Source organism: Trichomycterus rosablanca, chromosome 4 (assembly GCF_030014385.1).
Source record: "Trichomycterus rosablanca isolate fTriRos1 chromosome 4, fTriRos1.hap1, whole genome shotgun sequence".
Classification (NCBI taxonomy): domain Eukaryota; kingdom Metazoa; phylum Chordata; class Actinopteri; order Siluriformes; family Trichomycteridae; genus Trichomycterus; species Trichomycterus rosablanca.
This window is the reverse complement of record NC_085991.1, coordinates 13,841,238-13,867,033: the sequence shown is the minus strand read 5'-3', so window position 1 is coordinate 13,867,033 and position 25,796 is coordinate 13,841,238. Positions and strand designations below refer to the sequence as shown.

The following is a 25,796-nucleotide window of genomic DNA, read 5'->3' as shown; positions in this document are numbered from 1 at the left end:
TCACTTCCAAAGGGACAACAGCGTGCAATTCATGGAGCAGTGGTACGTGTTCCCTCTGAGGTTGAGTCAACAGTTCAGTGTTTGCCCAGACCATCTTCGGAATCACAACTTCTTAGAGTAAAGCTGAAGCGTCGTTTACAGTACAAAGGACATTTTCAATTTCAGAACGTGGACAGAGAAGTATGTTTAAGAGAGGATGCCAGGGTTCTTGCACCATTTTAAAAGTAAAATTTAAGGCTTTTTAAGACATTTTAAGACCTCAATACATATAATTTAAGACCCAAAAATGTCATAAAAAATTATTTGGTAGAAAATATTCAATTTATTGTCTCCCACATTGGAAATCAAAACTTAACTTAATTGTTATCAACAATCTTTTCAATTTTGTTCCATTGTGATGCAGAACAGAGCCAGCATAAGATACATAAGCTGCATTACATTAAACAACACACTGACTTGCATGTAGAAACCATACAGAATTATAAAATAACATGTAAAGCATACTGCGTTGTAAATATAAGCTAAAAAAAAGTCCTCAAAACAGCTTGTTTGCAAAACAACACAAAATGTTATCACATGAATCTTAGAGAGAAACCAATGAACAGGTCAAATTCAAGAGGTCAAAATTCTCTTCAAGACATGTAGCGTAGCTCTGCCACTCTCTTCTCAATTTCATGGTCTAGGTCCATCAACTCCCCTCTCTTGTCCTTGCATCTTTTTCTCATGGAGTTGGATTTAGTGATGAGCTCTGCCATCTTGGTCCCAGCTGTATTCTCAGCCTTCTCTGCAAGGCTATCTGCCTCCTTCTCTAGAGTGTCACACACAGTTAAGATTGTTCTTCTTTTCTTGCGTAGCTGTTCAAGCTCATTTTCAGCCCCTTTTCTCTTGTTCATCTGTTTTGCCTTTTCCTTTTTCTTCCTCTCATCTTCCAAGAAGATCCTATACCGGTTGCGTGAAGTTGCACATTCATTTAGCAGCTCTTTAGTTAGTGGCACTTTGACCACTCCACCACACATCCTCACATAGTCGCAGATCAGTCTCTGTGAGACTATAGTGTCCTCGTTCATATTGCACATCTCCACCTCCTTGTTTATGGAGAATCCACGCTCCACAGTGGCTTGTCCATGGGACAGAAGCAGTAGCTTTTCCACAAAGCTCCAAAGTTCTGCATATCCATTCATGGCCTTATGCAGGAAGCTGTCAACTCGCAATGTCCCATCCAATGCACTGAAGACCATGAATTCCTCTCCTCTGGCCTCATTAAACAGGAACTTCTGAAACTGTTGTGCAATCTTATCACCTGCATTTACATAAAGACAAACACATTTGTATATTTTCCAGTTAAAATTATATTTTGTGGAAATCACAAGAGATTTATATTCAATATACTCTGGAAAATGAATCTCAGATTTCCAACTATATTTGAACTAAGTCCAAGAACATTTATTAGGCCTACAGACATGTGTTACAACTCCTACTAGGCTATATTTCCAATAAAATAAAATACAACTAAAAAGATGCAAGTAATAGGCTAGTATAACTTGACATCTAAAATATGGCTATTTACTGAAATAAGATATTGTCTTAGTCAACGACATTGAAGGGAGAGATGCAATAACATTTAGAGCAGTGGTTCTCAAGCTTTCTCATGTCAAGGACCCCGAAACTGGCACAAATTAGACCACAAATCCCCATCTTTTAAGATTTTTGCTTTTAGAGGTCTTATTACAAAAAGTGTATGAATCCTATGACCAAAATTGTCATACATTCTGTCACTGTGTGATTTATTGATGGAATTATAGTGAGAATAAATGATTCCCCTGGAGTTCACTTTTAAAACCACTGGTTTAAAGAAGGTGCCTAAAGACTCCCTTTGCTAAACCATAGGTAACTGTTCTTATTTCTAATATGTCTACAGATGTTACCCGCTGTGACTCCTCCTGACAACTTCTTGTCCTGCACAAATTTCATGACGAGGGCCTTCATTTTTTTCAAGCACATGTCTGGTTCAGTGTGCATCTTTTGGGGGTCCAGGCACAGCATATTTCGGACAGTGGGGTACTTCAGTGGGCACTTCAATAGAATGTTCTGACAAATTTTTGACAGAGCACTCTGGCTGTCTCGCATGAACTGTAACACATCACGCTCACTTCCACCCTGACTGCCTGACATGCCCTGACAAATGCACAAAAGTCATGTGTCTCCTGAAACATCAAATAAACTCTCCCTATGTGTAACTTACACTACACAACATTTTACAAATCCTGTGAATAAGTCAACTGCTTGATGTCTAATCTTAATCTAATCTATTGGTTGTTTTAGAATAAATACTTAAGTAGTCAAATTACTTGCAGCTGATGTAGCACATTGTTGAAGTCATCCAAGATAATAAATGGTACCTTGAGGGCAGCTGTGGCTCCCAAGCCAATGTCCACTTGCTTTGGACTGACCCAAAATTTTTGGTCTGTCACATCAAGCTTGACCAGATTTACTGGGGAAACATCAACCTGAACATCTCACTTTATAAACCGCCTGAGAAGGCTCTGAAAACAGAATAGCACAGGCATAGTAATTATTATTATAATCAAAATCTGAATAAGTATTACTGTATTTACAATATATTCTACAAACATCAACATGCTGAAAATGCATTACTTTGTTTTATCTTTCATATCCTCTGTAAGTAACGATGGTTAAATGACTAAACCTTTAATACATTTTCAGCTGTCATTAGGCCTACCCTGATTAGATCCTCCAAATCTCTGCCTAAGAAGGGAATCATCGGGGCAAAAGTGAAATTAATGTTTTATTTACATATTTAAATGATTTTTTTTGTCCTGGATTGTTACTACACCACTGACTTAATCATACCTCTATGAATCAAAATACTTTATTTAACTTTTTATTATATGATGTATATTTGATTTGAGATCTTATTGGCAAATAAGTTTAGCCAAGTATTTAATTATTAGTAAATTATTATTTACACATTTTGAGAGTTCAGGAAATATTTTACAACAATTATTAAATAAGATCATTTATTTTATGTTGAAATACAATAATAGATGTAGCATGTTGCAAAAGTGGACACCTACTGTATATACACAATATTTCGAATAAAGTTGATCCCATGTGGCTTGTGTTTGTTTACAATGTGCTCAGGACTCAAGATTCCACATGCAACTCTGAATATAGAGCAAAGAAGATGGTGTTGTCACTGCCATGTGATACCATGAGGTGGAGCTTTATTATAATGTATGATGCTACAACCACTGTAGAGAAGCATTTACAGAAATATTCTCATACTGATACACACCCATCATGTTCACCTTTATATTCATGTGTATGTGGATTTCACTAGGTGAGTACATATGATTATCTTAAAGATTAATAGTATTATTTTTAATATTTCTATAATTATTATTATCAAATTAGGAAACATTAGTCTGTGATCAGAATGTGATTATGCTCTGTTCTCTATCACAGGTGATTCTATGGCAGATCCAATAAAGCCACTTTTTGCAGATAAAAGTGTAACTGAAGGTGATACTGTTACTCTGTCCTGCAGCTACAAAGACTTCACCCAGATGGTAGGGAACTTACACTGGTACCGGCAATATCCAAAATCTAAACCAGAGTTCCTTCTTTACATCTATCCAGGTGGATCTCTGAGTGAAAACATCCCACCTGGTTTATTTGCTGATGTTCATAAAGACATTAAACAAGTGGATCTGAGCATCTCCTCTGCTGCAGTATCAGACTCTGTAATATATTACTGTGCTCTGCAGTCCACAGTGACAGGAAACCCAGCTGCACTGTACAAAAACTTCAACACAGTTATGTTATTCCAGCTGGATTACCTATTTTCCTCTCTCTCATTTTTACACTTTACAATGGGGAGTGAAATGTAATAAACTGGAAAAAGAAACCAACATTTGAAAAGATTTTATTAATTGCACATGTTACATCTGTACCAGTACAACACAATATCTACCATAATACATTACACCACACACACACACACAACTTTGTTACACTAGTAGCAGCACCACACACACCACTCTAGTGGTGTAAAATACACTGAGATTTGTTTAGGTATAGTGTAAATAAACTTGCAAATGTCTGTACTTATTTTAAACATGTTCAAATATATTAATGTCACACTGATCAAATTGTAGCAAGTACACTTTTATCATACTTTTCGAAAAAAAGTTACTTTAATAAAGTATACTTTTAATAAATACATAACCATAAAGTATACTTTTGGTTAAAATTAACTTTTATTTAATTTATTATACTTCTTAAATACTTCTTTTCAAATAGATGTTTAGTCATTTTTTGCAAAGTATATTAAATAACTGCTGTATTAATTCACTTAAAGCACACTTTTAACACGTTATACAAGAGTTTTACTTAAGTGTATTTTTTAAGTGACTTATTTTTTATATATATTTTATTTTGAAATATAATCATTTTAAATATATATATATATATATGTATATAAATGTATATAAATTACAGAGGGAAAATTAATTAATGGTGGCACGGTGGTTAAGTGGGTAGCACTGTCGCCTCACAGCAAGAAGGTCCCAGTTTCGAGTCCCAGGCGGGGTGGTCTGGGTCCTTTCTGTGCGGAGTTTGCATGTTCTCCCCATGTTTGTGTGGGTTTTCTCCGGGAGCTCCGGTTTCCTCCCACAGTCCAAAACCATACAGTCATTTTAATTTGGAGACACTGAAATGCCCTATAAGTGAATGTGTGTGTGTGTGTGTGTCTACCCTGCGATGGTGCCCCGTCCAGGGTGATACTGTTTGCCTTGCGCCTATTGAAAAGCTGGGATAGGCTCCAGCACCCCCAGCGACTCTAACTGGATAAGCAGATAAGAAAATGAATGTATGAATAAAAAAATATATAACATTAAAAAAACATATTCAGGTACTTTATAATACATATCCCTGCATTTTACCTAATGAACTCTTAATGTTTAGCTCAACCATGACCCTAATTATGATAAGAAGAAGAATGAATTACTTAAATTATACATTTCAAGTGTATTTTCAAGTGACCAAACAGTTTATTTAACATATCATCAGTATTACAGATCGATTTGACTTACTAATTAAAACTGATTTTAATAACATGTAAAAATTCACTTCAACAACAAGCTGGTATAAACTTTATAAATTAATATTATATTATTAATAAATGTGTGCTCCCAGTTCTTAGATGGCATCTTGGATTACCATAACTGAAGTAATTATAACCTTTGCTGGCTGGTCGATGGCGCCTCCATGCAGACAACAAAAAATGGAGATCAGTGCGTGACTCATAAACACATTGCTATGCACTACAAATAATCAGGACTAGAAAGAAGTTTTTCTGACAGTGTTATTTTAAGTTAATATATTTGATGTCTAAGACATTTCTAATGTAGTCAATGCATAATAATAATACACATGAACAGTGATTAAATGTGTTTTCATTTCACTTTAAGTGTAAGTGAAACTGGGAGGTATATACACATGCTGTAGTACACATAAAAAATTAAGGAATTATACTTAAAATAGTCCTACTGAAGTACCGTTTATTATACTTAACACAATTAAAGACAAGTGTTTGTATTATTTTTGTATAATTAAAGTATAAGTACAAAAATAGTTGTTCTATTTTAACACTCCTGATCATTAGTGTGACAGCAAGTACACTATGGTGCAATGTAGTATATTGAAGATCAGTATACTTACATCTACTTTTATTCCAACAGGGCTACATGTTAAAACTTTTATGGTTTATTTACTTATTTTGTGTGTATGTAGGTGTGTGTGTGTGTGTGTGTGTGTGTGTGTGTGTGTGTGTGTTCGCTCATATGGGGTCTCAGTAAAACTTCTTAATGACGATGTTAAAAATGTCAGAGTTAGAGTTAATTGCTATCAAACTAAATCCAAAACATAAACTAAGAGTTTTAATATACTTAGTGAACAACTGATACTGAAACTGGTGTGTGTAGTTGTGCTGAAGCTTCTGCACTTCCTGTGTGTGGCTTCCTAAAGACTTATGTGAGTGTTGACTTTCATACAGAACTGTTATACCGAGTGCTCACAAAGCTGTGTTCAGAAATGCATCAGTTATGCAACTTGCTGCAAATTGGGAGATACATAACACTGATTCTCACATTAGCATCAGGTAATAATAAACACATTTATTAATAAATAAAGGTTATTTTATTTATTACATTGTGTTTGCTGACAAATCAATTTTGTTTAAATTATTTTCTTTTTTTTACAACAGGTGGTTTTGCAGATGAAATTAGACCAATAGATGCCAACATTGTCAGGAAAGAAACAGAGTCTGTTACTCTAAAATGTTCATATCAGTCCAGCAGCAGTTCTGTTTGGCTTTACTGGTACAAACAAATTCCTAACAGCGCACCACAGTTTTTACTGTATAAAGGTGCAAAATCACGTAGTGGTGATGAGCACAATCCCACTGGCTCTCGATTACAGTCAAACACAGATGATACATCTACTGAACTTATTATTAACAATCCACAGCTGACAGATTCTGCTCTCTATCATTGTGCTCTTAGAGACACCCAGTGATACAAAACTATTGAGATGCTGTACAAAAACTCACATATATAAAGCTCTTTGAAGCTCAGAAGATCAAAGTTTGTTTTTCCTTTTACATCTTATCAGTTAACCACACACACAATACAAGTAGCACCTGCTCTCTGAATATATATTGTATTATTTAACAAAACATGGTAATTAACACCCATATCATCCTTGTAAAAAATAATTGGTAATTGTTGTAATTAAGTTGTATTTAACTTGGTAAGCTACTTTAGCTAGTTTTACACAACCAAACTTAATGTCTACCAGACTGTAAAAAGATCTTACTAATCTTTGGCATTACCAATAAGGTGAAGCAGTGACCTCACACTATATTGGTTTATTCAGTTATCTTGTCTGTTTCTTAAAGAAAGATTGGAAGGGATTTGCATAGTTGTCCTTTATCAGTGCATAATATCATTAAACAATTTAAGAAACTTGGATGAATTTCAGTGCTTAACACTCATGATCTCCGATCCCTCAGAGAGCACTGCATCAAGATCTGTCATTCATCAATAACTCATATAACCACATGTGTGTTACTTTGGCAAACCTTTGTTAAGCACTACAGTATAGAGTTACATTCACAAATGCCACTTAAAACTTTACTGTGCAAAAAAGGAAGTCTCATGTTAGCCATGTCCGGAAACAGCATCAAGTTCTCTGGGCTTAGATGCATCTGTGATGGATCATCACACAGTGTAAATGTGTGTGCTAAGATAAATTAGTAGACCAGATATTATTTGGAAGAAATAGACGTTGTGTGCTCCAGACCAAAGACTTTGATTTCATTAGACAGTATGGTCTTGCACCATCATGCCTATTTAGTGCATGTTTATATTGCTGCTAAGCCCCATCTGTCTATTTTGCCCATGACCGCTACACTCAAGCTTAACATTGTCTCTTTTTTGCTAACTACTAAGACTTCATAAGCATGAAAAGAACCATTTAGACTGTTATCAGCAACAAGCCCAAAAGTCAGGGTCTGGAGCTGTGTCAGTGCCCTTGGTAAAGGTCATTTACACTTCTGTGATGGCAGCATTAATGCAGAAAAGTACAGTGAGATTTTAAAGCAACATGTGCTGCCTTAAAGACAACATATTTTCCAGGGACGTCCATGCATTATTCAACAAGACAATGCAAAACCACATGCTGCACACATTACAAAGGCATGGCTGCAGTCCTGACCTGTCCCCAATAGAAAATGTGTAGAGACTTTTGAAAGGAAAATGCGACAACGACGACCCCGTACTATTGCACATCTTAAGACGTGTTTGCAGGAAGAATGAAACAAAATAAAAGCTGAAACACTAAATCACTTGGTATCTTCAGTGTCAAAACATCTTTTAAGTGTGGTGAAAAAGAAATGGCAACATTACAAAGTGGTAAATGCTTTACTGTCCCAACTTTTTTTGGAATGTGTTGCAGGCCTGAAATGCAGGAATGGATGTTTATTAATAAATTAAATGAAGTTGAGCAGATAAAACATGAAATATCTCAGGTTCATCCTGTCTGCAATCAAATGAAAGTCAAAGTAAATTTCAACTTCTTAAATAGTGGTTGACAAATCAGCTTTGTAGGATGAAGCTTCGTCATGGACCAGTGTTGTGTATTTTCAATAGAAGATACATTATCATTCTAAAAATGACTTCATCAGCAAGTCTATTTTTTATTTATGAAATAAAAAAGTCTCCAGAATTTTGATGTAGGCCTGTGTATTGACTGTTAATGTAATGACCTCTCCTGGTTCTTTACCTGACATGCAATCCATATTTAAGGGATTAGTTTTTGGAGAGATACACTAAGTGCTACAAATCATCCATCTCTAGTGTATAGGCACCTCAAACAGCAGAGGGTGCAAATGTACTGCAGCAATAAATTTGACCTTTGCCATTCCTCAGACAAAGTCAATCATGTCTGTATGGATGCCCGGCCAGGTCAATAGCATCTCCTGAGATTCAAACTTGAGAGATCAAGATATCTGCAGTGGTAACCTAGAGCATTAGACTACTGTACCAACCAAGCAACACACCACTGGCTATCACTTTAATCCAATCAGCTACACTGCATGATTGCTTCTCTTTAAGCAACTGAAACCTATTTTTCTGTTAAGGTGAACATGAATCCAAGTTAACATGGTGTATAAAACTGCATTTAAGGCAGTGAAATGATGAGCACATATGGATGAAAATAACCATATGGTATATGTTTTAAAATTAGGGTAGGATTAATTAAAATTTTAAATACATAATAATACAAGCTCCATTTCCACTGAAGTCTTGTACACTGCTCACAAAAATTACGAGATATTTCAAAATGAATATGAAGCAATTAAAAAAAGAAGGACTGGCCTTCACGTTCTCCAGACATGAATCCCATTGAACATGCTTGGGATGCACTGGGAAGACGTCTGGCAAACCGTCCAATTCCTCCCACAACACTTCTTGAGCTGGAAGTTGCCCTGGAGCAAGAGTGGCAGAGGATCGAGAACTACTGGACAGTCTGATCTTGTCCATGCCCCATCGCTGTCAGTGTGTTTTGGCAGTCTTGGGTGACCATACACCCTACTGAACAGTCAATGTGTGACACTCTCGTCCGGTTTGACATGCTCCTGTTCACCCCCACTAATATGTCACTTGCTACTCAATCAGATAACTGACTTTGAATCTCATTTGCATAATCGAACAACTTTCTTTGACTTATTGTTTGCTTTTCTGATGTTCTTGTTTAATAAAAAAAAATCAAATGCTTCTTTTTTTAATCGCTTCATATTCATTTTGAAATATCCCCTAATTTTTGTGAGCAGTATATTAAGCAAAAGTAGGCTAAAAATGTCACTTGCAAAACTTCATGAATTAGTATCCTCAGTTCCCAAACAATTAAAAGTAGAAATAATTGGAATGGTAATGTAACACAGTGCTTGTAGGAGCCATAACTCAGTAGCAGTGATTTATGTTTATATGTTACGATTAAACTGGTCAGTAAAATATTGGAAATCTTGTCCTTGTATTTTTGTTACTTAAATAAAGGTTCAAGAAAATGAACAAATCACAGATTCTTGTGTTATTGCATTTTAAAAAGTGTCCAAACTTTTCTGAAAATTGGGTTTGTTTTTAGTGGTTTTGTTAGCTCTGTTGTGTGCATAGACTGACAGAAGTAATCCTTAATTTTTTTTTTTGCAGACTATCAATTTTATATGACAATTTCCTGTTTCTATTTCCTATTTTTGCACAATGAGACCTGATCTGTACTGTTTTTCTATTCATTTAATTGTGCTTTTTTATATATGATAAAAGAAGATAGGGCATTAGATCATTAATTACTTAACAACTCAACTGAGAAATCCGGCATAATAATAAGTGATTTTAATACTACCAAGTCTTCTGGAAAAAAAAGTTGTTTCATACCATCTTCTGTAACTGCAGTCTTTGTAAGTAGCCTAGCACTGCATACTAAAACACATATAAGTCCGCACAGGCAGAAAAGCAGTAAGGAAGCTGCTTCTAGATTTAGACCCTCCTCATGATTCACTATGACTGTGGGGGGAGCTAGATGTGAGAACAAAATGTAAAAATTTGCATTTTCTTTAAACCTGGTTATTTGAACTGACACTCAGAACAACCATGTTACTTCTTGTTTTAGCATTTATTGTTGTTGCTCACACTGGTAAATATATATTTTTTTATTCTTTGTTAATTACATTTATTATTATTATTATTATCATCTAATTTATATGAATATTATATTGGTTTGCATACAGTGGGGCCAAAAAGTATTTAGTCAGCCACTGATTGTGGAAGTTCTCCTACTTAGAAAGATGAGAGAGGTCTGTAATTTTCATCATAGGTACACTTCAACTATGAGAGACAAAATGAGAAAAAAAAATCCAGGAAATCACATTGTAGGATTTTTAAAGAATTTATTTGTAAATTATGGTGGAAAATAAGTATTTGGTCAATAACAAAAGTTCAACTCAATACTTTGTAACATAACCTTTGTTGGCAATGACAGAGGTGAAACGTTTTCTGTAAGTCTTCACCAGGTTTGCACACACTGTAGCTGGTATTTTGGCCCATTCCTCCATGCAGATCTCCTCTAGAGCAGTGATGTTTTGGGGCTGTCGCTGGGCAACACGGACTCCACAAATTTTCTATGGGGTTGAGGTCTGGAGACTGGCTAGGCCACTCCAGGTCCTTGAAATGCTTTTTACGGAGCCACTCCTTCGTTGCCCGAGCGGTGTGTTTGGGATCATTGTCATGCTGGAAGACCCAGCCACGTTCCATCTTCAATGCTCTCACTGATGAAAGGAGGTTTTGGCTTAAAATCTCACGATACATGGCCCCGTTCATTCTTCCCTTAACACGGATCAGTCGTCCTGTCCCCTTTGCAGAAAAACAGCCCCAAAGCATGATGTTTCCACCCCCATGCTTCACAGTAGGTATGGTGTTCTTGGGTTCTTCCTCCAAACACGACGAGTTGAGTTTTTACCAAAAAGTTCCATTTTGGTTTCATCTGACCACATGATATTCTCCCAATCCTCTTCTGGATCATCCATATGCTCTCTGGCAAACTTCAGACGGGCCTGGACATGTACTGGCTTAAGCAGGGGGACACGCCTGGCACTGCAGGATTTGAGTCCCTCTCGGCGTAGTGTGTATACTGATGGTAGCCTTTGTTATTTTGGTCCCAGCTCTCTGCAGGTCATTCATCAGGTCCCTCCGTGTAGTTCTGGGATTTTTGCTCACCGTTCTCATGATCATTTTGACCCCACGGGATGAGATCTTGACAACAAGGGAGATTATCAGTGGTCTTGTATGTCTTCCATTTTCTTACAGTTGTTCCCACAGTTGATTTATTCACACCAACCTGCTTGCATATTGTAGATTCACTCTTCCCAGCCTGGTGCAGGTCTACAATTTTCTTCCTGGTGTCCTTTGACAGCTCTTTGGTCTTGGCCATGGTTGAGTTTGGAGTCTGACTGTTTGAGGCTGTGGACAGGTGTCTTTTATACAGATAACGAGGTCAAACAGGTGCCATTAATACAGGTAACGAGTGGAGGACAGAAGAGCTTCTTAAAGAAGAAGTTACAGGTCTGTGAGAGCCAGAAATCTTGCTTGTTTGTTATTGACCAAATACTTATTTTCCACCATAATTTATGAATAAATTCTTTAAAAATCCTACAATGTGATTTCCTGGATTTTTTTTTCTCATTTTGTCTCTCATAGTTGAAGTGTACCTATGATGAAAATTACAGACCTCTCTCATCTTTCTAAGTAGGAGAACTTGCACAATCAGTGGCTGACTTAATACTTTTTGACCCCACTGTAAATTATGTTCTTATAGCAGAAGCTGCTGACAGCATTGAACCAGACCAACCCAGTTCATCTTCAACAGAAGGAAGCAGCATCACACTGTCCTGCACATATACAGGATTACCATATAATCTCCAGTGGTATTATCACAAACCTGGATCAAAACCAGAGTTTATGGGGCTGATTAGACGATCCACAAAAGATGTCACTTATGCTGAACCAACTGATCCACGTCTGTCTATTAATCTTAATACAGAAGATATGAAAGTGGAGCTGAAGATCTCCTCTGCTGCTGTAACAGATTCTGCACTGTGTTACTGCGCCATGGAGCCCACAGTAACAGCAACTCCAGTCATGCTGCACAAAAACTCTTTAATGTGATGTGTTTTGTTCTCACTAGGTGGAGCTGTTTGCTTTTTAAACAGATGTATTTTATCTGGAATAGTTTACAAAGTAAAACAAGTTTTATCTGTTTTATTCATTTAAGTTCGAAATGAATAGACAGTCTTTCTGGTTCTCTTTGTACTGAGGCTCAGGTAGTAAATTCATTTCAATTTGAATATTTTTCTTATCACATTTCCTCTTTGTTAGCTCATGTAGTGCTTATATTGTGTCTTTCATAATGATGGAACAGTACTTTCTCTATTAATTATCTTGCATGTTCTTTACAATAAAATTAGTACAATTTTAAGTCCGGTCGAGACCCCGCACCTTGATGAGTCTCCTGATCTATGTGAGGAATTTCTCCACTTTTTTTATCAACAAAATAGAGATAAACATGTTTTATCAATTGTTAATAAAAAAACTATCAACAATGACAGTGCTTTAAATTTAAACATGGATTCACAAAACCTATCGATGGCTTTTAGAATAAATCTGACAGCATGATTTTATTTTTCAAAGTTTAAGCTAAAGGTTAAAATTTTAATAATGTGGTCTGGCATCCAGGTAGAAAGCTGTTCAAGTTTTGCCATTTAATCACCCCATTTAATTTCCATTTGCACACTGGGATTAGAACCTGAAGAGGCAGTTGACAAATTAAACATGGGTAAGCAAAGGCTCATCCAGGATTTGACCCCGGGACCTCTCGCACCCTAAGCGAGAATCATACTCCAAGACCAACGAGCCAGCCTAGACAGATGCCAGTTTAAGCATGAGGTGTCATTAAAGGCATGAAGGGTATTTGCATCCACATAAGCTTACCAACTTCTACCAGTGTATCAGCATGTGTCATTTTTGTTTAATCATTAGATTTTAACAGGACACTTAATACGTTTTTTGTATAGTTCAACGAAGCATTTGACTAAACGAGGGCTCATCCGGGATTTGAACCCGGGACCTCTCGCACCCGAAGCGAGAATCATACCCCTAGACCAACGAGCCAGCGGGAACAAGAGTCTTTGTGCTACTTTGATCTGCGTGACTGACCTTCAAACCTATGTTGTCTGGTTGAGCTGGTAAGTGTGGTCGGTGCTTGTATTACAAAACTATCAAAACCTCCAGTATCAGTACATAGACTGGTTATAACCTCTTTTTAAAGAGTTGAAACATGAAAAATATTTAAAGGCTCCAAATAGTAAAAACTTCGTTTAATTAGTCAACTGTCAGGACTAGGAAGCATTTGAAAGCTTTGTGCTGTTTTCATAAAGTACCTTTGTAACCCCATGTAATTAGGCAGGTTTTACATGTTTACCAATTTAATACCACCTTTGATTTCTAATTGCACACTGTGATACATTTTGAAGAGACATTTTGATAAGTCAACATTCTTTAGTGAAAGAGCAGGGGATTAAAGAAGGGATCCACCCGGATTTTATCAGGACACCTACACAACCTTCACTTACATTATTGTCCTTTACAACATTATTATACTAACCCAAGGTGTGGCTTATGGAGTACATTCCAAACATCCTCAGATCCAACCGTGATTGTGTGTACACTAGCATTGCTGTTGAATAAAAATGTCCCCTCACCTACATTTGACAATTAAACCACTTTTATCATCTGTCTTGTGAAACCCATTGTAAGGACTATTAAAATATGGCTGGAGTGGGCTGATATCTCCCTACAACATCAGCTGCAGCACACAGACTGGAAGCAGTTAAAACTTCCAGACTTGTTGAAAAGCTCTTAGATCTGGGCATCAGTTTCTCACTCTGTATCTGGACTTTGGACTTTCTTACTAACACCACAGTCTGTTAAGTTCATCCATCTTACCTTCTCCATCCTGATCCTGAATACAGACGTGACCCAGGGCTGTGTGCTCAGTCTACTGCTCTTCTTCATGTCATGTCTATAAATTGGTTTATGGATCTAAGGCTTATGGACCTGTAAATCATTTTAGTTTTCTTGATGTATGAAAGTAAGCAATTTGTCTGCTATCACAGATACAAGATGATGATGACCCAGTGTACCCTGGTGCATCTCTCACAAAAGGACAGAGTCTGCTGTTGCTCATGTCCTTTGTATTGACATTTTTTCCAGGCTTTCCAGTTACCCTGTACGGGTAACCCTACGGACAGTTTGGCCACTACGTGCCACATTATTATTGTATTAAATGTGAAAGTTACACAGGACCCAGGGGGGCAACTCCAACAGTCTGTTCCTGTTGTAAATCTACATTTGACGTTAACTTATTTTCTTGTACTTAGTCTATCAAGCCAGATTGTGGATAAATTTAAATAAAACAGAGAGACCAACAGGCATTATTTTTGACATACAATGTGGAGCAGTTTATAAAAACCTGAAACACAATGGAAATGGGAGATAATGACATCTAAATGATTTGGAACTGTGATGGAGTTCCAGTGTTTCAAACAGTGATGATTATACTCTCGCCTTGTGCCCATTGTTTTTTTACAAAGAACTTCTGGAACAACAAGAAAAGTCATACAAATCTTTCATTCAGATGATAATGGACTCAACTAACCTTAGAATTGATAACCTCTTTAAAGATGTCCAGGAATTAAAAGGCAGCCTCATCTACTCACAAAATGAAATAGAGGATCTGAAGTCTGCATCCGCTTCCAGTCTGACTGCACTGAAATCATTGGAAAATGACATGGAGAGCGCTTGGAACACACTGACTAAACTCTCTGCTAAATCAGAATACTTGGAAAATCAGTCTCGCAGGAATAACATTATAGTAGACGGAGTACCTGACGCAAAATCAGAAACATGGCAGGAGTCGGCCACCAAAGTGAAAAAGCTGCTCACTGACCACTTAAAGTTGGACGCAACGCTGATTGAATTTGAAAGAGCTCACCGCATTGGTAAGTTTGACGCCGGTCTTCAGAGATCTATTGTTGTTAAGCTTTTGCGGTACAAAGATAAAGATGAGATTCTAAAACGTTCAAAAGCATTCAAAGGCACAAACATATATGTTAATGAAGATTTCTCTGAAGCTGTTCGTCTGAAAAGAAAATAACTCTTACCTCAGCTACATGAGGCACATCGACAGGGAAACACATATCTCAGATACGATCAGCTAATTGTTCTTCCACCCAAGCAGAATGTTCAGTCACAGTCTGAATAAGGCTGCTATTGAATTGAATGTATTGATGTTCATATCTACTTAATTCTTTGCATTGTTATATCTTATTATATATATTACTTTTTTTTATGTCTGCCTTTCTGTGTCACCCTAATAAGGACCCACATACAATCACAGATAACTTTCCTGTCCAGAATGATATGGATTTTAATTTATTTTCTGATATTGACCCTGATGTAAACTTTGCATACAAACCTAGTAATAATGTAATTGGGAACTGCAATTACCATACAGAAAAATCTTTTAGGAATCTGTGTTATGCAGATAAAATAACAGATGACTCTTTTTCGCTGTTTCACCTACAGTGGGGCCAAAAAGTATTTAGTCAGCCACTGATTGTGCAAGGTCTCCTACTTAGAAAGATGAGAGAGGTCTGTAATTTTCATCATAGGTACACTTCAACTATGAGAGACAAAATGAGAAAAAAAAATCCAGGAAATCACATTGTAGGATTTTTAAATAATTTATTTGTAAATTATGGTGGAAAATAAGTATTTGGTCACCCACAAACAAGCAAGATTTCTGGCTCTTACAGACCTGTAACTTCTTCTTTAAGAAGCTCTTCTGTCCTCCACTCGTTACCTGTATTAATGGCACCTGTTTGACCTCGTTATCTGTATAAAAGACACCTGTCCACAGCCTCAAACAGTCAGACTCCAAACTCAACCATGGCCAAGACCAAAGAGCTGTCGAAGGACACCAGGAAGAAAATTGTAGACCTGCACCAGGCTGGGAAGAGTGAATCTACAATAGGCAAGCAGGTTGGTGTGAATAAATCAACTGTGGGAGCAATTGTAAGAAAATAAAAGACATACAAGACCATTGATAATCTCCCTCGATCTGGGGCCCCACGCAAGATCTCATCCCGTGGGGTCAAAATGATCATGAGAACGGTGAGCAAAAATCCCAGAACTACACGGAGGGACCTGATGAATGACCTGCAGAGAGCTGGGACCAAAGTAACAAAGGCTACCATCAGTAACACACTACGCCGAGAGGGACTCAAATCCTGCAGTGCCAGGCGTGTCCCCCTGCTTAAGCCAGTACATGTCCAGGCCCATCTGAAGTTTGCCAGAGAGCATATGGATGATCCAGAAGAGGATTGGGAGAATATCATGTGGTCAGATGAAACCAAAATGGAACTTTTTGGTAAAAACTCAACTCGTCGTGTTTGGAGGAAGAAGAATGCTGAGTTGCATCCCAAGAACACCATACCTACTGTGAAGCATGGGGGTGGAAACATCATGCTTTGGAGCTGTTTTTCTGCAAAGGGGACAGGACGACTGATCCGTGTTAAGGGAAGAATGAACGGGGCTATCGTATGTATCGTGAGATTTTAAGCCAAAACCTCCTTCCATCAGTGAGCGCATTGAAGATGGAACGTGGCTGGGTCTTCCAGCATGACAATGATCCCAAACACACCGCTCGGGCAACGAAGGAGTGGCTCCGTAAAAAGCATTTCAAGGTCCTGGAGTGGCCTAGCCAGTCTCCAGACCTCAACCCCATAGAAAATTTGTGGAGGGAGTTGAAAGTCCGTGTTGCCCAGCGACAGCCCCAAAACATCACTGCTCTAGAGGAGATCTGCATGGAGGAATGGGCCAAAATACCAGCTACAGTGTGTGCAAACCTGGTGAAGACTTACAGGAAACGTTTCACCTCTGTCATTGCCAACAAAGGTTATGTTACAAAGTATTGAGTTGAACTTTTGTTATTGACCAAATACTTATTTTCCACCATAATTTACAAATAAATTCTTTAAAAATCCTACAATGTGATTTCCTGGATTTTTTTTTTCTCATTTTGTCTCTCATAGTTGAAGTGTACCTATGATGAAAATTACAGACCTCTCTCATCTTTCTAAGTAGGAGAACTTGCACAATCAGTGGCTGACTAAATACTTTTTGGCCCCACTGTACTTCTAATCTTGACACACACCAGCAGGACAAAGACCTAAAGCATATATTTTTTTTAATAATAGAAAAGGACAAAACTCTGATAAGTTCTGAAGTTGCTTGCACTGAACCCAGATCTAAATTCCATCGAACACCTGTTGAGAGATTTTAAAACAGTTGGGAGAAGGAAACCTGCAAATGTAAGAGACCTGTAGACCTGTTGACCTAAGAAATGTCCAAAATTGAAGTAGATAGGTGAAGAGAAAGCAATTACAGGAAGAGATCATTTCAGTTATTGATTCCAAAAGGTGTGCTACAAAGTAAAAATAAAATAAAATAAAAATAAGTTACACAAACCATCATCCTCTATAATGAGTTCTAGTTCAGGCAGAAAGATGTGAATCTGCATTTCAGAAACATCCTCCACTGATTTAACCCTCCACCGCTGACTGAGGACGCTTCTCAACTGACACACGCTCCCTCCGACACGTGCTCAGTACAGACTGCATTTTTCTCCTGCACGAGTCGAGTTCATATATACCGATCAGCACTGTGCGCTGAGAGCCACACCCTGATCAGCATTATTCCTCAGCCCTGTGCAGGCGCCATCAATCAGCCAGCAGGGGTCGTAATTGCACCAGTTATGAGGACCCATGATCCGGCTTGCACCTAACCCTATGAACAACAGCCAATCATTGTTCATGCAGCCGCCCAGCCGGATGGCAGAGCTGAGATTCGATACGATGTATTCGAAAACCCAGCTCTGGTGTGCTAGCGTATTTTAGCGCTGCACCACCTGAGCAGCCTAAATATAAGCACGTTAATTTATAACATACAAGAATACGTTACATCCTTATATTATGCACACAACGCAATATACACAGATTGATCAGGAGATCAGTGGAGCAGTCTATATGGCAAATACAACAGCTATACAGACGGCACTGAAGAAGTAACACCAGAGGACATTGTGAAGTGTTTGTAATTATTTGTAGCACAAATAAGTATTCAAATATCTTTGTCAGGTTGATGAGACATTTTAATTCACTGAATAATACAGAATGGGATAAGTGTACAGTTTATTTGGATACCAGCACATGAATCACAGTTAATGAGAAAGCAGATCAAATGTCTAAAGTCACTCACATTTAACAACCTAAACATTAAGGTGTTAGTGGGGTAATGTAAAACCTAAACATGAAGAAAGTACTTTAGAAGCTACAAATATTTCAATATTGTCTCACACCAAAGCTCAGAAACGCCAGAAGTCTCCAGCAGTGTTTTGGTAAAGAATAGATGATGATGTGTGTACAGTGTTGCTGCAGCACCTGCATTGCTGTGTGTGACTTCCTAGAGACTTGTTTCCTCATGTTATAAGTTCAGCACTATTATACAGAGTCCTCACAAAGCTGTGTTCAGAAATGGCTCCACTATGTAACTTACTGCACATTGTGAGATACACAGCACTGATTCTCGCTTTAGCATCAGGTAATGTATTAACATCTTAATCAATACCCATGTTATTAAAATATGTTTAATTTCTTTACAATTTTTAGTATTATTTAACATATTTTCTTTTCTTTTAACAGGTGGTTTTGCAGGTAGAATTTGGCCAATAAATTCTGACATTGTTGCTAAAGAAACAGAAACTGTTACTCTACAATGTTCATATGAGTCAAGCTATAGCTACACTTATCTTTACTGGTACAAACAAAGTCCTAACAGTGCACCCCAATATTAACAGCATAAACAAGAATCATCAGGTTCTACTGAATTTACTATCAGCAATATAAAGCTGACAGATTCTGCTCTCTATCACTGTGCACTAAGAGAAGCAGCCCAGTGATACAAAGCTATTGAGATGCTGTACAAAAACTCACTTATATGAAGTTAGAAGATCAAAGTTATTTTTACACCTCATCAGTTAACCACACACACACACTGTACAATATAAATAGCACCTGCTGTCTCTGATTGTTAGTATCTTGTATTATTTAACAAAACATGATATTTAACACCCATGCATATTACCCTTGTAAAAAGTTATTGTTTTCACGTTTTTTGTAATCATGCTCCTGTATTCTCCTCTACTCCTCTCAGCTATACAGTGTAAGTCCATCTCATTATATTTCATGCAATCACAGAACGTGTTAATGTTGTGTAAGAGTGTGAGCATAACTTCTTTTTATTTATCTTACATAAAACACCTTGTTTATCTGATTTGCAGGGAAGAGTTTGGCACAGTCAATAACACCACTGAGCGCCACCTGAGCGGCTCAAAATACATTTTTAATTGATAATTTAATCTTTAAACTGCAAAAGTTTATCCGTCATTAACTGACGGTGTCTCACAACAGGGGACACATGAACCCAATACACAACAATGTGCATGAATATAGTTTCAAGGGGGAACTACTGAAATTTGGCTCCTGCTGCTGAGCCTAACAAACAGATTCCTTGGTGCCCCCATCCAAAGGCTTTGTGATCCCAAGACGATGAGTGCAAACTCACCCATTCACAGGTACTGTGTAGAAAGTAAATAAAGACGTACAGTGTATCACAAAAGTGAGTACACCCCTCACATTTCTGCAGATATTTAAGTATATCTTTTCATGGGACAACACTGACAAAATGACACTTTGACACAATGAAAAGTAGTCTGTGTGCAGCTTATATAACAGTGTAAATTTATTCTTCCCTCAAAATAACTCAATATACAGCCATTAATGTCTAAACCACCGGCAACAAAAGTGAGTACACCCCTAAGAGACTACACCCCTAAATGTCCAAATTGAGCACTGCTTGTCATTTTCCCTCCAAAATTTCATGTGACTCGTTAGTGTTACTAGGTCTCAGGTGTGCATAGGGAGCAGGTGTGTTCAATTTAGTAGTACAGCTCTCACACTCTTTCATACTGGTCACTGAACTCTCTGAGGATCCTAAAAGACGAATTGTTGCGCTACATGAAGATGGCCAAGGCTACAAGAAGATTGCCAAAACCCTGAAACTGAGCTGCAGCACAGTGGCCAAGATCATCCAGCGTTTTAAAAGAGCAGGGTCCACTCAGAAAAGACCTCGCGTTGGTCGTCCAAAGAAGCTGAGTGCACGTGCTCAGCGTCACATCCAACTGCTGTCTTTGAAAGATAGGCGCAGGAGTGCTTTCAGCATTGCTGCAGAGATTGAAAAGGGGGGGGGGGGTCAGCCTGTCAGTGCTCAGACCATACGCCGCACACTACATCAAATTGGTCTGCATGGCTGTCACCCAAGAAGGAAGCCTCTTCTGAAGTCTCTACACAAGAAAGCCCGCAAACAGTTTGCTGAAGACATGTCAACTGATTACTGGAACCATGTCCTATGGTCTGATGAGACCAAGATTAATTTGTTTGGTTCAGATGGTCTCAAGCATGTGTGGCGGCAATCAGGTGAGGAGTACAAAGATAAGTGTGTCATGCCTACAGTCAAGCATGGTGGTGGGAATGCCATGGTCTGGGGCTGCATGAGTGCAGCAGGTGTTGGGGAGTTACATTTTCATTGAGGGACACATGAACTCCAATATGTACTGTGAAATACTGAAGCAGAGCATGATCCCCTCCCTCCGGAAACTGGGTCGCAGGGCAGTGTTCCAGCATGATAATGACCCCAAACACACCTCTAAGACGACCACTGCTTTATTGAAGAGGCTGAGGGTAAAGGTGATGACTGGCCAAGCATGTCTCCAGACCTAAACCCAATAGAACATCTTTGGGGCATCCTCAAGCGGAAGGTGGAGGAGCGCAAAGTCTCGAATATCCGCCAGCTCCGTGATGTCGTCATGGAGGAGTGGAAAAGCATTCCAGTGGCAACCTGTGAAGCTCTGGTAAACTCCATGCCCAGGAGAGTTAAGGCAGTTCTGGGAAATAATGGTGGCCACACAAAATATTGACACTTCAGGAACTTTCACTAAGGGGTGTACTCACTTTTGTTGCCGGTGGTTTAGACATTAATGGCTGTATATTGAGTTATTTTGAGGGAAGAATAAATTTACACTGTTATATAAGCTGCACACAGACTACTTTTCATTGTGTCAAAGTGTCATTTTGTCAGTGTTGTCCCATGAAAAGATATACTTAAATATCTGCAGAAATGTGAGGGGTGTACTCACTTTTGTGATACACTGTATATGCACATTCACATACTGTAGAAATGAGTTACATTGTCACAGATCAAAACACAGTTCACAAAGACTCAGAAGCAACTGATAATGACATGACTTCAGCAGATGGGTTTTCTTGCTGAAAGTGTGACCATGACTGGTTTTGAATGTGGGTTTGGGCAGGCAGGTGCTCTCCTCTCTTTCCTGTACTGTGTACCACCACTGAAACCTCTTCTGACCTACTGTTCACCCCTGGTTCCCAACATCATAATTATTCTCACCTGGGAACAGAGGGTAAGAGAAATGTGTGCAGAGATGCAGTTTGTTGTCAGGACTTAAGCACTTGGACATAACCGTTTCCACCCCTACTTCCAAGGCATCTGTACTTCTTGCCTAGTCATTGCCATCATGATTTGGGGTGCTTTTTCCTTCAATGGAACAATGGAGCTTCAGGTTGAGCAGGGGCGTCAAACAGCAGCTGGCTATGTGGAGATGTTGCAGCTGGCATCCCTCATGACTGAAGGCCCTCATCTGTGTGGTAATGACTGGGTTTTTCAACAGGACAATGCTGCAGTTCACAATGCCTGCCTGACAAAGGACTTCTTCCAGGAGAACAACGTCACTCTTTTGGACCATCCTGCGTGTTCTCCTGATCTAAATCCGATTTAGAACATTTGGAGATAAATGGCAAAGGAACTTTACAAAAATGGACATCAGTTCCAGACAGTGGATGCCCTTTGTGAAGCCATCTTCAACACTTGGAGCAACGTTCCCACTAGCCTCCTGGAAACACTTGCATCAAGCATGCCCAAACGATTGTTTGAAGTAATCAGCAAGAATGGTGGAGCTACTCATTACTGAGTCCTTCTTTTGACACTTTGATTTCTGTTTTGAGGGGGTTTTTGGGTTTTTTTGAGCGATGGTCTTAAACTATTAATCAGCTGATAAACAGCCTATTTCAGTTAAATTGTTGTTTTCAATAAATTGCCTGCTCAAAATCTTTTGTCTCTTGCTGCCATTTCTTCTTTTAGCATTGTGAAGCTCTACTTAGAACCTTCTTAAGATTTAATAGTGCAAAATGCAAATTCTTGCAATTTTTTAACTGGTCTTAAGATTTTGATCAGGAGTGTATATCCCAAAGCTCTGTCCCAAACAGAGGGTATGTTAGCCTGTTAGTGGAATGTAGATGCTGCCAGTGCAAAAAGCTGGATAACAGATTGAACACTGTATAAGAAAACGTTCACATTTTTCCAGTGTGCAGCTTTATTTATTCAGAGGATTCCAACCCACCACCACCTGACATGCTAACAGTAGCTATACACTAAAGATCTTGTACTTTTGCTGGTACTTTGTTTGGACATATACAACAAACAGACCAAGGTCAAAACCCAAGCAGATCGCTGTTAAAGCAAACAGTCCAAAGAGAGTTCCAAAAAGCAATCCACCTGTAACAGGTAACTTCCACCCACTTCCTCTCTCGGCAGGAAGCATACATTTTCTGTCTGTAGTCCCAACAAGACTACAAAGCCCCAAAGCTTTAGCTATGTCGGTAAAGTAAATGAAATCTCTCCCATTTAATCTACACTGATGTGCCAGAGCATCGTTTTGATCATGTTTTCCACTTTACTTCACCTTCACAAGAGAATCGATTGTTCACTTGATTCCTCATTTTGTTCTTTTTTTTTTTTTAAAGCAAGGCCGAGAGAGAAGCATAAGAATTACAATTGTGAGTCGTAGTTGATGGATCGAGTAGCTAATATGCTGGTCATGGTCACAGTACCACCTAGTGCTCTGTCTTCCTAGCTGTAGTTAGTCCTGTCATTAGTTTGGAGTGAACCCCCATGAGCGGAGTCGACTCCATTATCTCATTCTGTATTAACTAATAGCTCCGTTCTTTCACTCGGCTTTTCAGGCAGCCAGATAACGAAGGTGTGACCTTTTGTGTCTCGTCCCGTCCTCAATCACAGACACTGGTTGGTGGATAAAGGGATTTTTTTACTGATCTGCTACAAGTTCAGCAACCACAATGGTCAGCTAGCCAGCCTAAGCAGAACAGGCTAATCAGTAACTGAGCACGTGTGATTTACAAACTTCGGTTAAAAGAGTGTAAAATAGCCTGTATTCACAACCAGCTCATGAATGTTAATCTACATGCATGAATGTTAATGAACAAAATATAGCAGAGCTGAAAAGTTACTAGCTTAATAAAAGTATATATTTAAGAGTATTGCAGGAGCTTTGCTTAGACGAACTTACCCACAGCAGTGCTCAGTCTATCTGCTGTGGATCTCCCAGCATTCAATTAGCTTAATAGAAAAAGGTGCTGGTGGCATATGACAAAAAGATGATGCTGAAGTCATATGCAGGAATTTCACAAACTATACACATAAACATGAGCATCTTTTACCACTGTTACATCAGCATGTGTCATTTTTGTTTGATCATTAGATTTTAACGGGACACTTGATGGGTTGGTTTCCCAGACAGGGATTAAGGCTATAGTCCAGGACTACATTTTGCTTTAAATGGAGAATCTCCATTCAAAATGCTGTGTAGTCTAGGACTAGGCTTAATCCCTGTCTGTGAAACCAACCCGATAAGTTTTTTGTATAGTTCAACGAAGCATTCGACTAAACAAGGGCTCGTCCGGGATTTGAACCCGGGATCTCTTGCACCCAAAGCGAGAATCATACCCCTAGACCAGAGGTCACTAACGGGTGGACTGCGGTCTGGGTCCGGACCCAGAAGCTGTCCCATATGGACCCGGACCGACAGCCAAAACAGAAAGTTATGGTTTAAAACCTGACGGAGTGCTTCTATTTTAACCGGCGCAGCTTTTGTAGTCTTTACGGTAGCGGTTTAGTGAATGAAGAAACGCACAGACCAATTGCATGCGAGTTCCCACGTGACACCACTCAACCAATCAAGTCTGTGCATTCCAGGAAGTAAACATTGCGACGCTCCAGTGCAGACGGATGAGAGAGTTAGAGGCAAGTTGCTCATGAAAAGATGGTAGATAGAAAAAAAACATAGCAAATTTAGAGAAAACAAAAAGGGAGAGATACAGACGACTGCGCTGGACAAAATTGAGGAAAACACGGGCGAGAAACAAAGGGAGAGAAAAATAACGAACAAATGGCGCTCTCCAAAAAAAGAAAAGTGGACAGCGAAAACAGAGCATTTAATCCGGAATGGACAGAGTCATTTCTGTTCATACTTCCCACTGGGAGCACTAAACCCGTGTGTCTCATATGTTCAGAAACCGTGGCACTTAATAAAAGTGCCAATGTAAAACGCCATGAGAGAAAAAGCATAAAGGTTTTGAACAAACATACCCACTCAAATCTGAAGTGAGATCAAATAAAATAAGTAGTCTCAGAGCCCAATATGACCAGTCCACCAGAATCCTGAGCCACACATTCACTGCCCAACAACATGCTCATGAGTGTTCCCTCAGAATTGCTTGGATTTTGGGTCAACACAAAAAGCCATTTACTGATGGAGAGGTTGTCAAGGAATGCATGAGTGCAGTAGCTGAAACACTAATTGAGGGAAAACAAAAACAAGAGCTTTGTGATAAAATAAAGCAAATACCCATGTCAGCATCATCTGCCACAAAGAAAAGTGAAATATTGACTCAGGATGTGCTAACCCAGCTAGATGAAGCCATTAATAGGGCACCATGTGTAGGTTTAGCAGTGGATGAGTCCACTGACATGTGTGACAATGCTTAGCTGTTAGTGTATGTCAGGTTTTTCAACACAGACCAGAGAGCATTTTGTGAAGACCTGTTAGGTGTCACTCCCCTTCAGACCAGTACAAGAGGAGAAGATATCTACCTGGCCATTAAGGCGATGTTAACAAAGAGAGGAATAGAGCCAAAAAAAGTCATTTCAGTAACCACAGATGGAGCCCCTGCTATGATAGGTAGAGAGAAAGGAGCTGAAGCAAGACTGAAAGTGGACAATCCTGAGCTCATAGCTAACCATTGCATTATTCATCAATCTGTCCTCTGCGCCTCCCTGTCAGATGAGCATGCTGAGGTGATGAATACAATGATGAAAATGATCAATTTTCTCAGGGCATCCTCTTCCTACCAGCATCACATGCTTAGGGAATTCCTCAGGGAAGTTGATGCCAGTGCTGATGATCTTTTGCTGCACAACAATGTGCGATGGCTCAGCAAAGGCAGAGTGTTAGCACGCTTTTGGTCTATTAGGAGGAAAGTTGCATCTTTTTTGGCAGAGCTAAAAAGTCAGAAGGCAACACAGTTTTCTCTCTTTTTAGAAAATGAAAAA

At 38.7% G+C, this 25,796-nt stretch overlaps 2 protein-coding genes and 1 non-coding gene across 3 annotated transcripts; 1 reads left to right on the top strand and 2 right to left on the bottom strand.

Moving 5' to 3' along the window:
• Positions 1-632: 632 nt before the first annotated feature.
• Positions 633-2,782, bottom strand: LOC134311834 (uncharacterized). Its single transcript, XM_062993502.1, has 3 exons — positions 2,741-2,782; positions 1,926-2,175; positions 633-1,300 (listed from the first exon to the last, which is right to left on the bottom strand). The coding sequence occupies exons 1-3, from the start codon at positions 2,780-2,782 to the stop codon at positions 633-635; spliced, it is 960 nt and encodes a 319-aa protein (XP_062849572.1).
• Positions 2,783-3,321: 539 nt separating this feature from the next.
• Positions 3,322-12,302, top strand: LOC134311833 (uncharacterized). The gene is made up of 3 exons (XM_062993501.1): positions 3,322-3,361; positions 3,487-3,900; positions 11,953-12,302. The coding sequence occupies exons 1-3, from the start codon at positions 3,322-3,324 to the stop codon at positions 12,300-12,302; spliced, it is 804 nt and encodes a 267-aa protein (XP_062849571.1).
• Positions 12,303-13,232: 930 nt separating this feature from the next.
• Positions 13,233-13,304, bottom strand: trnap-cgg (transfer RNA proline (anticodon CGG)). Its single transcript has one exon. It is a non-coding gene; the product is annotated as a tRNA-Pro (tRNA).
• Positions 13,305-25,796: the final 12,492 nt, after the last annotated feature.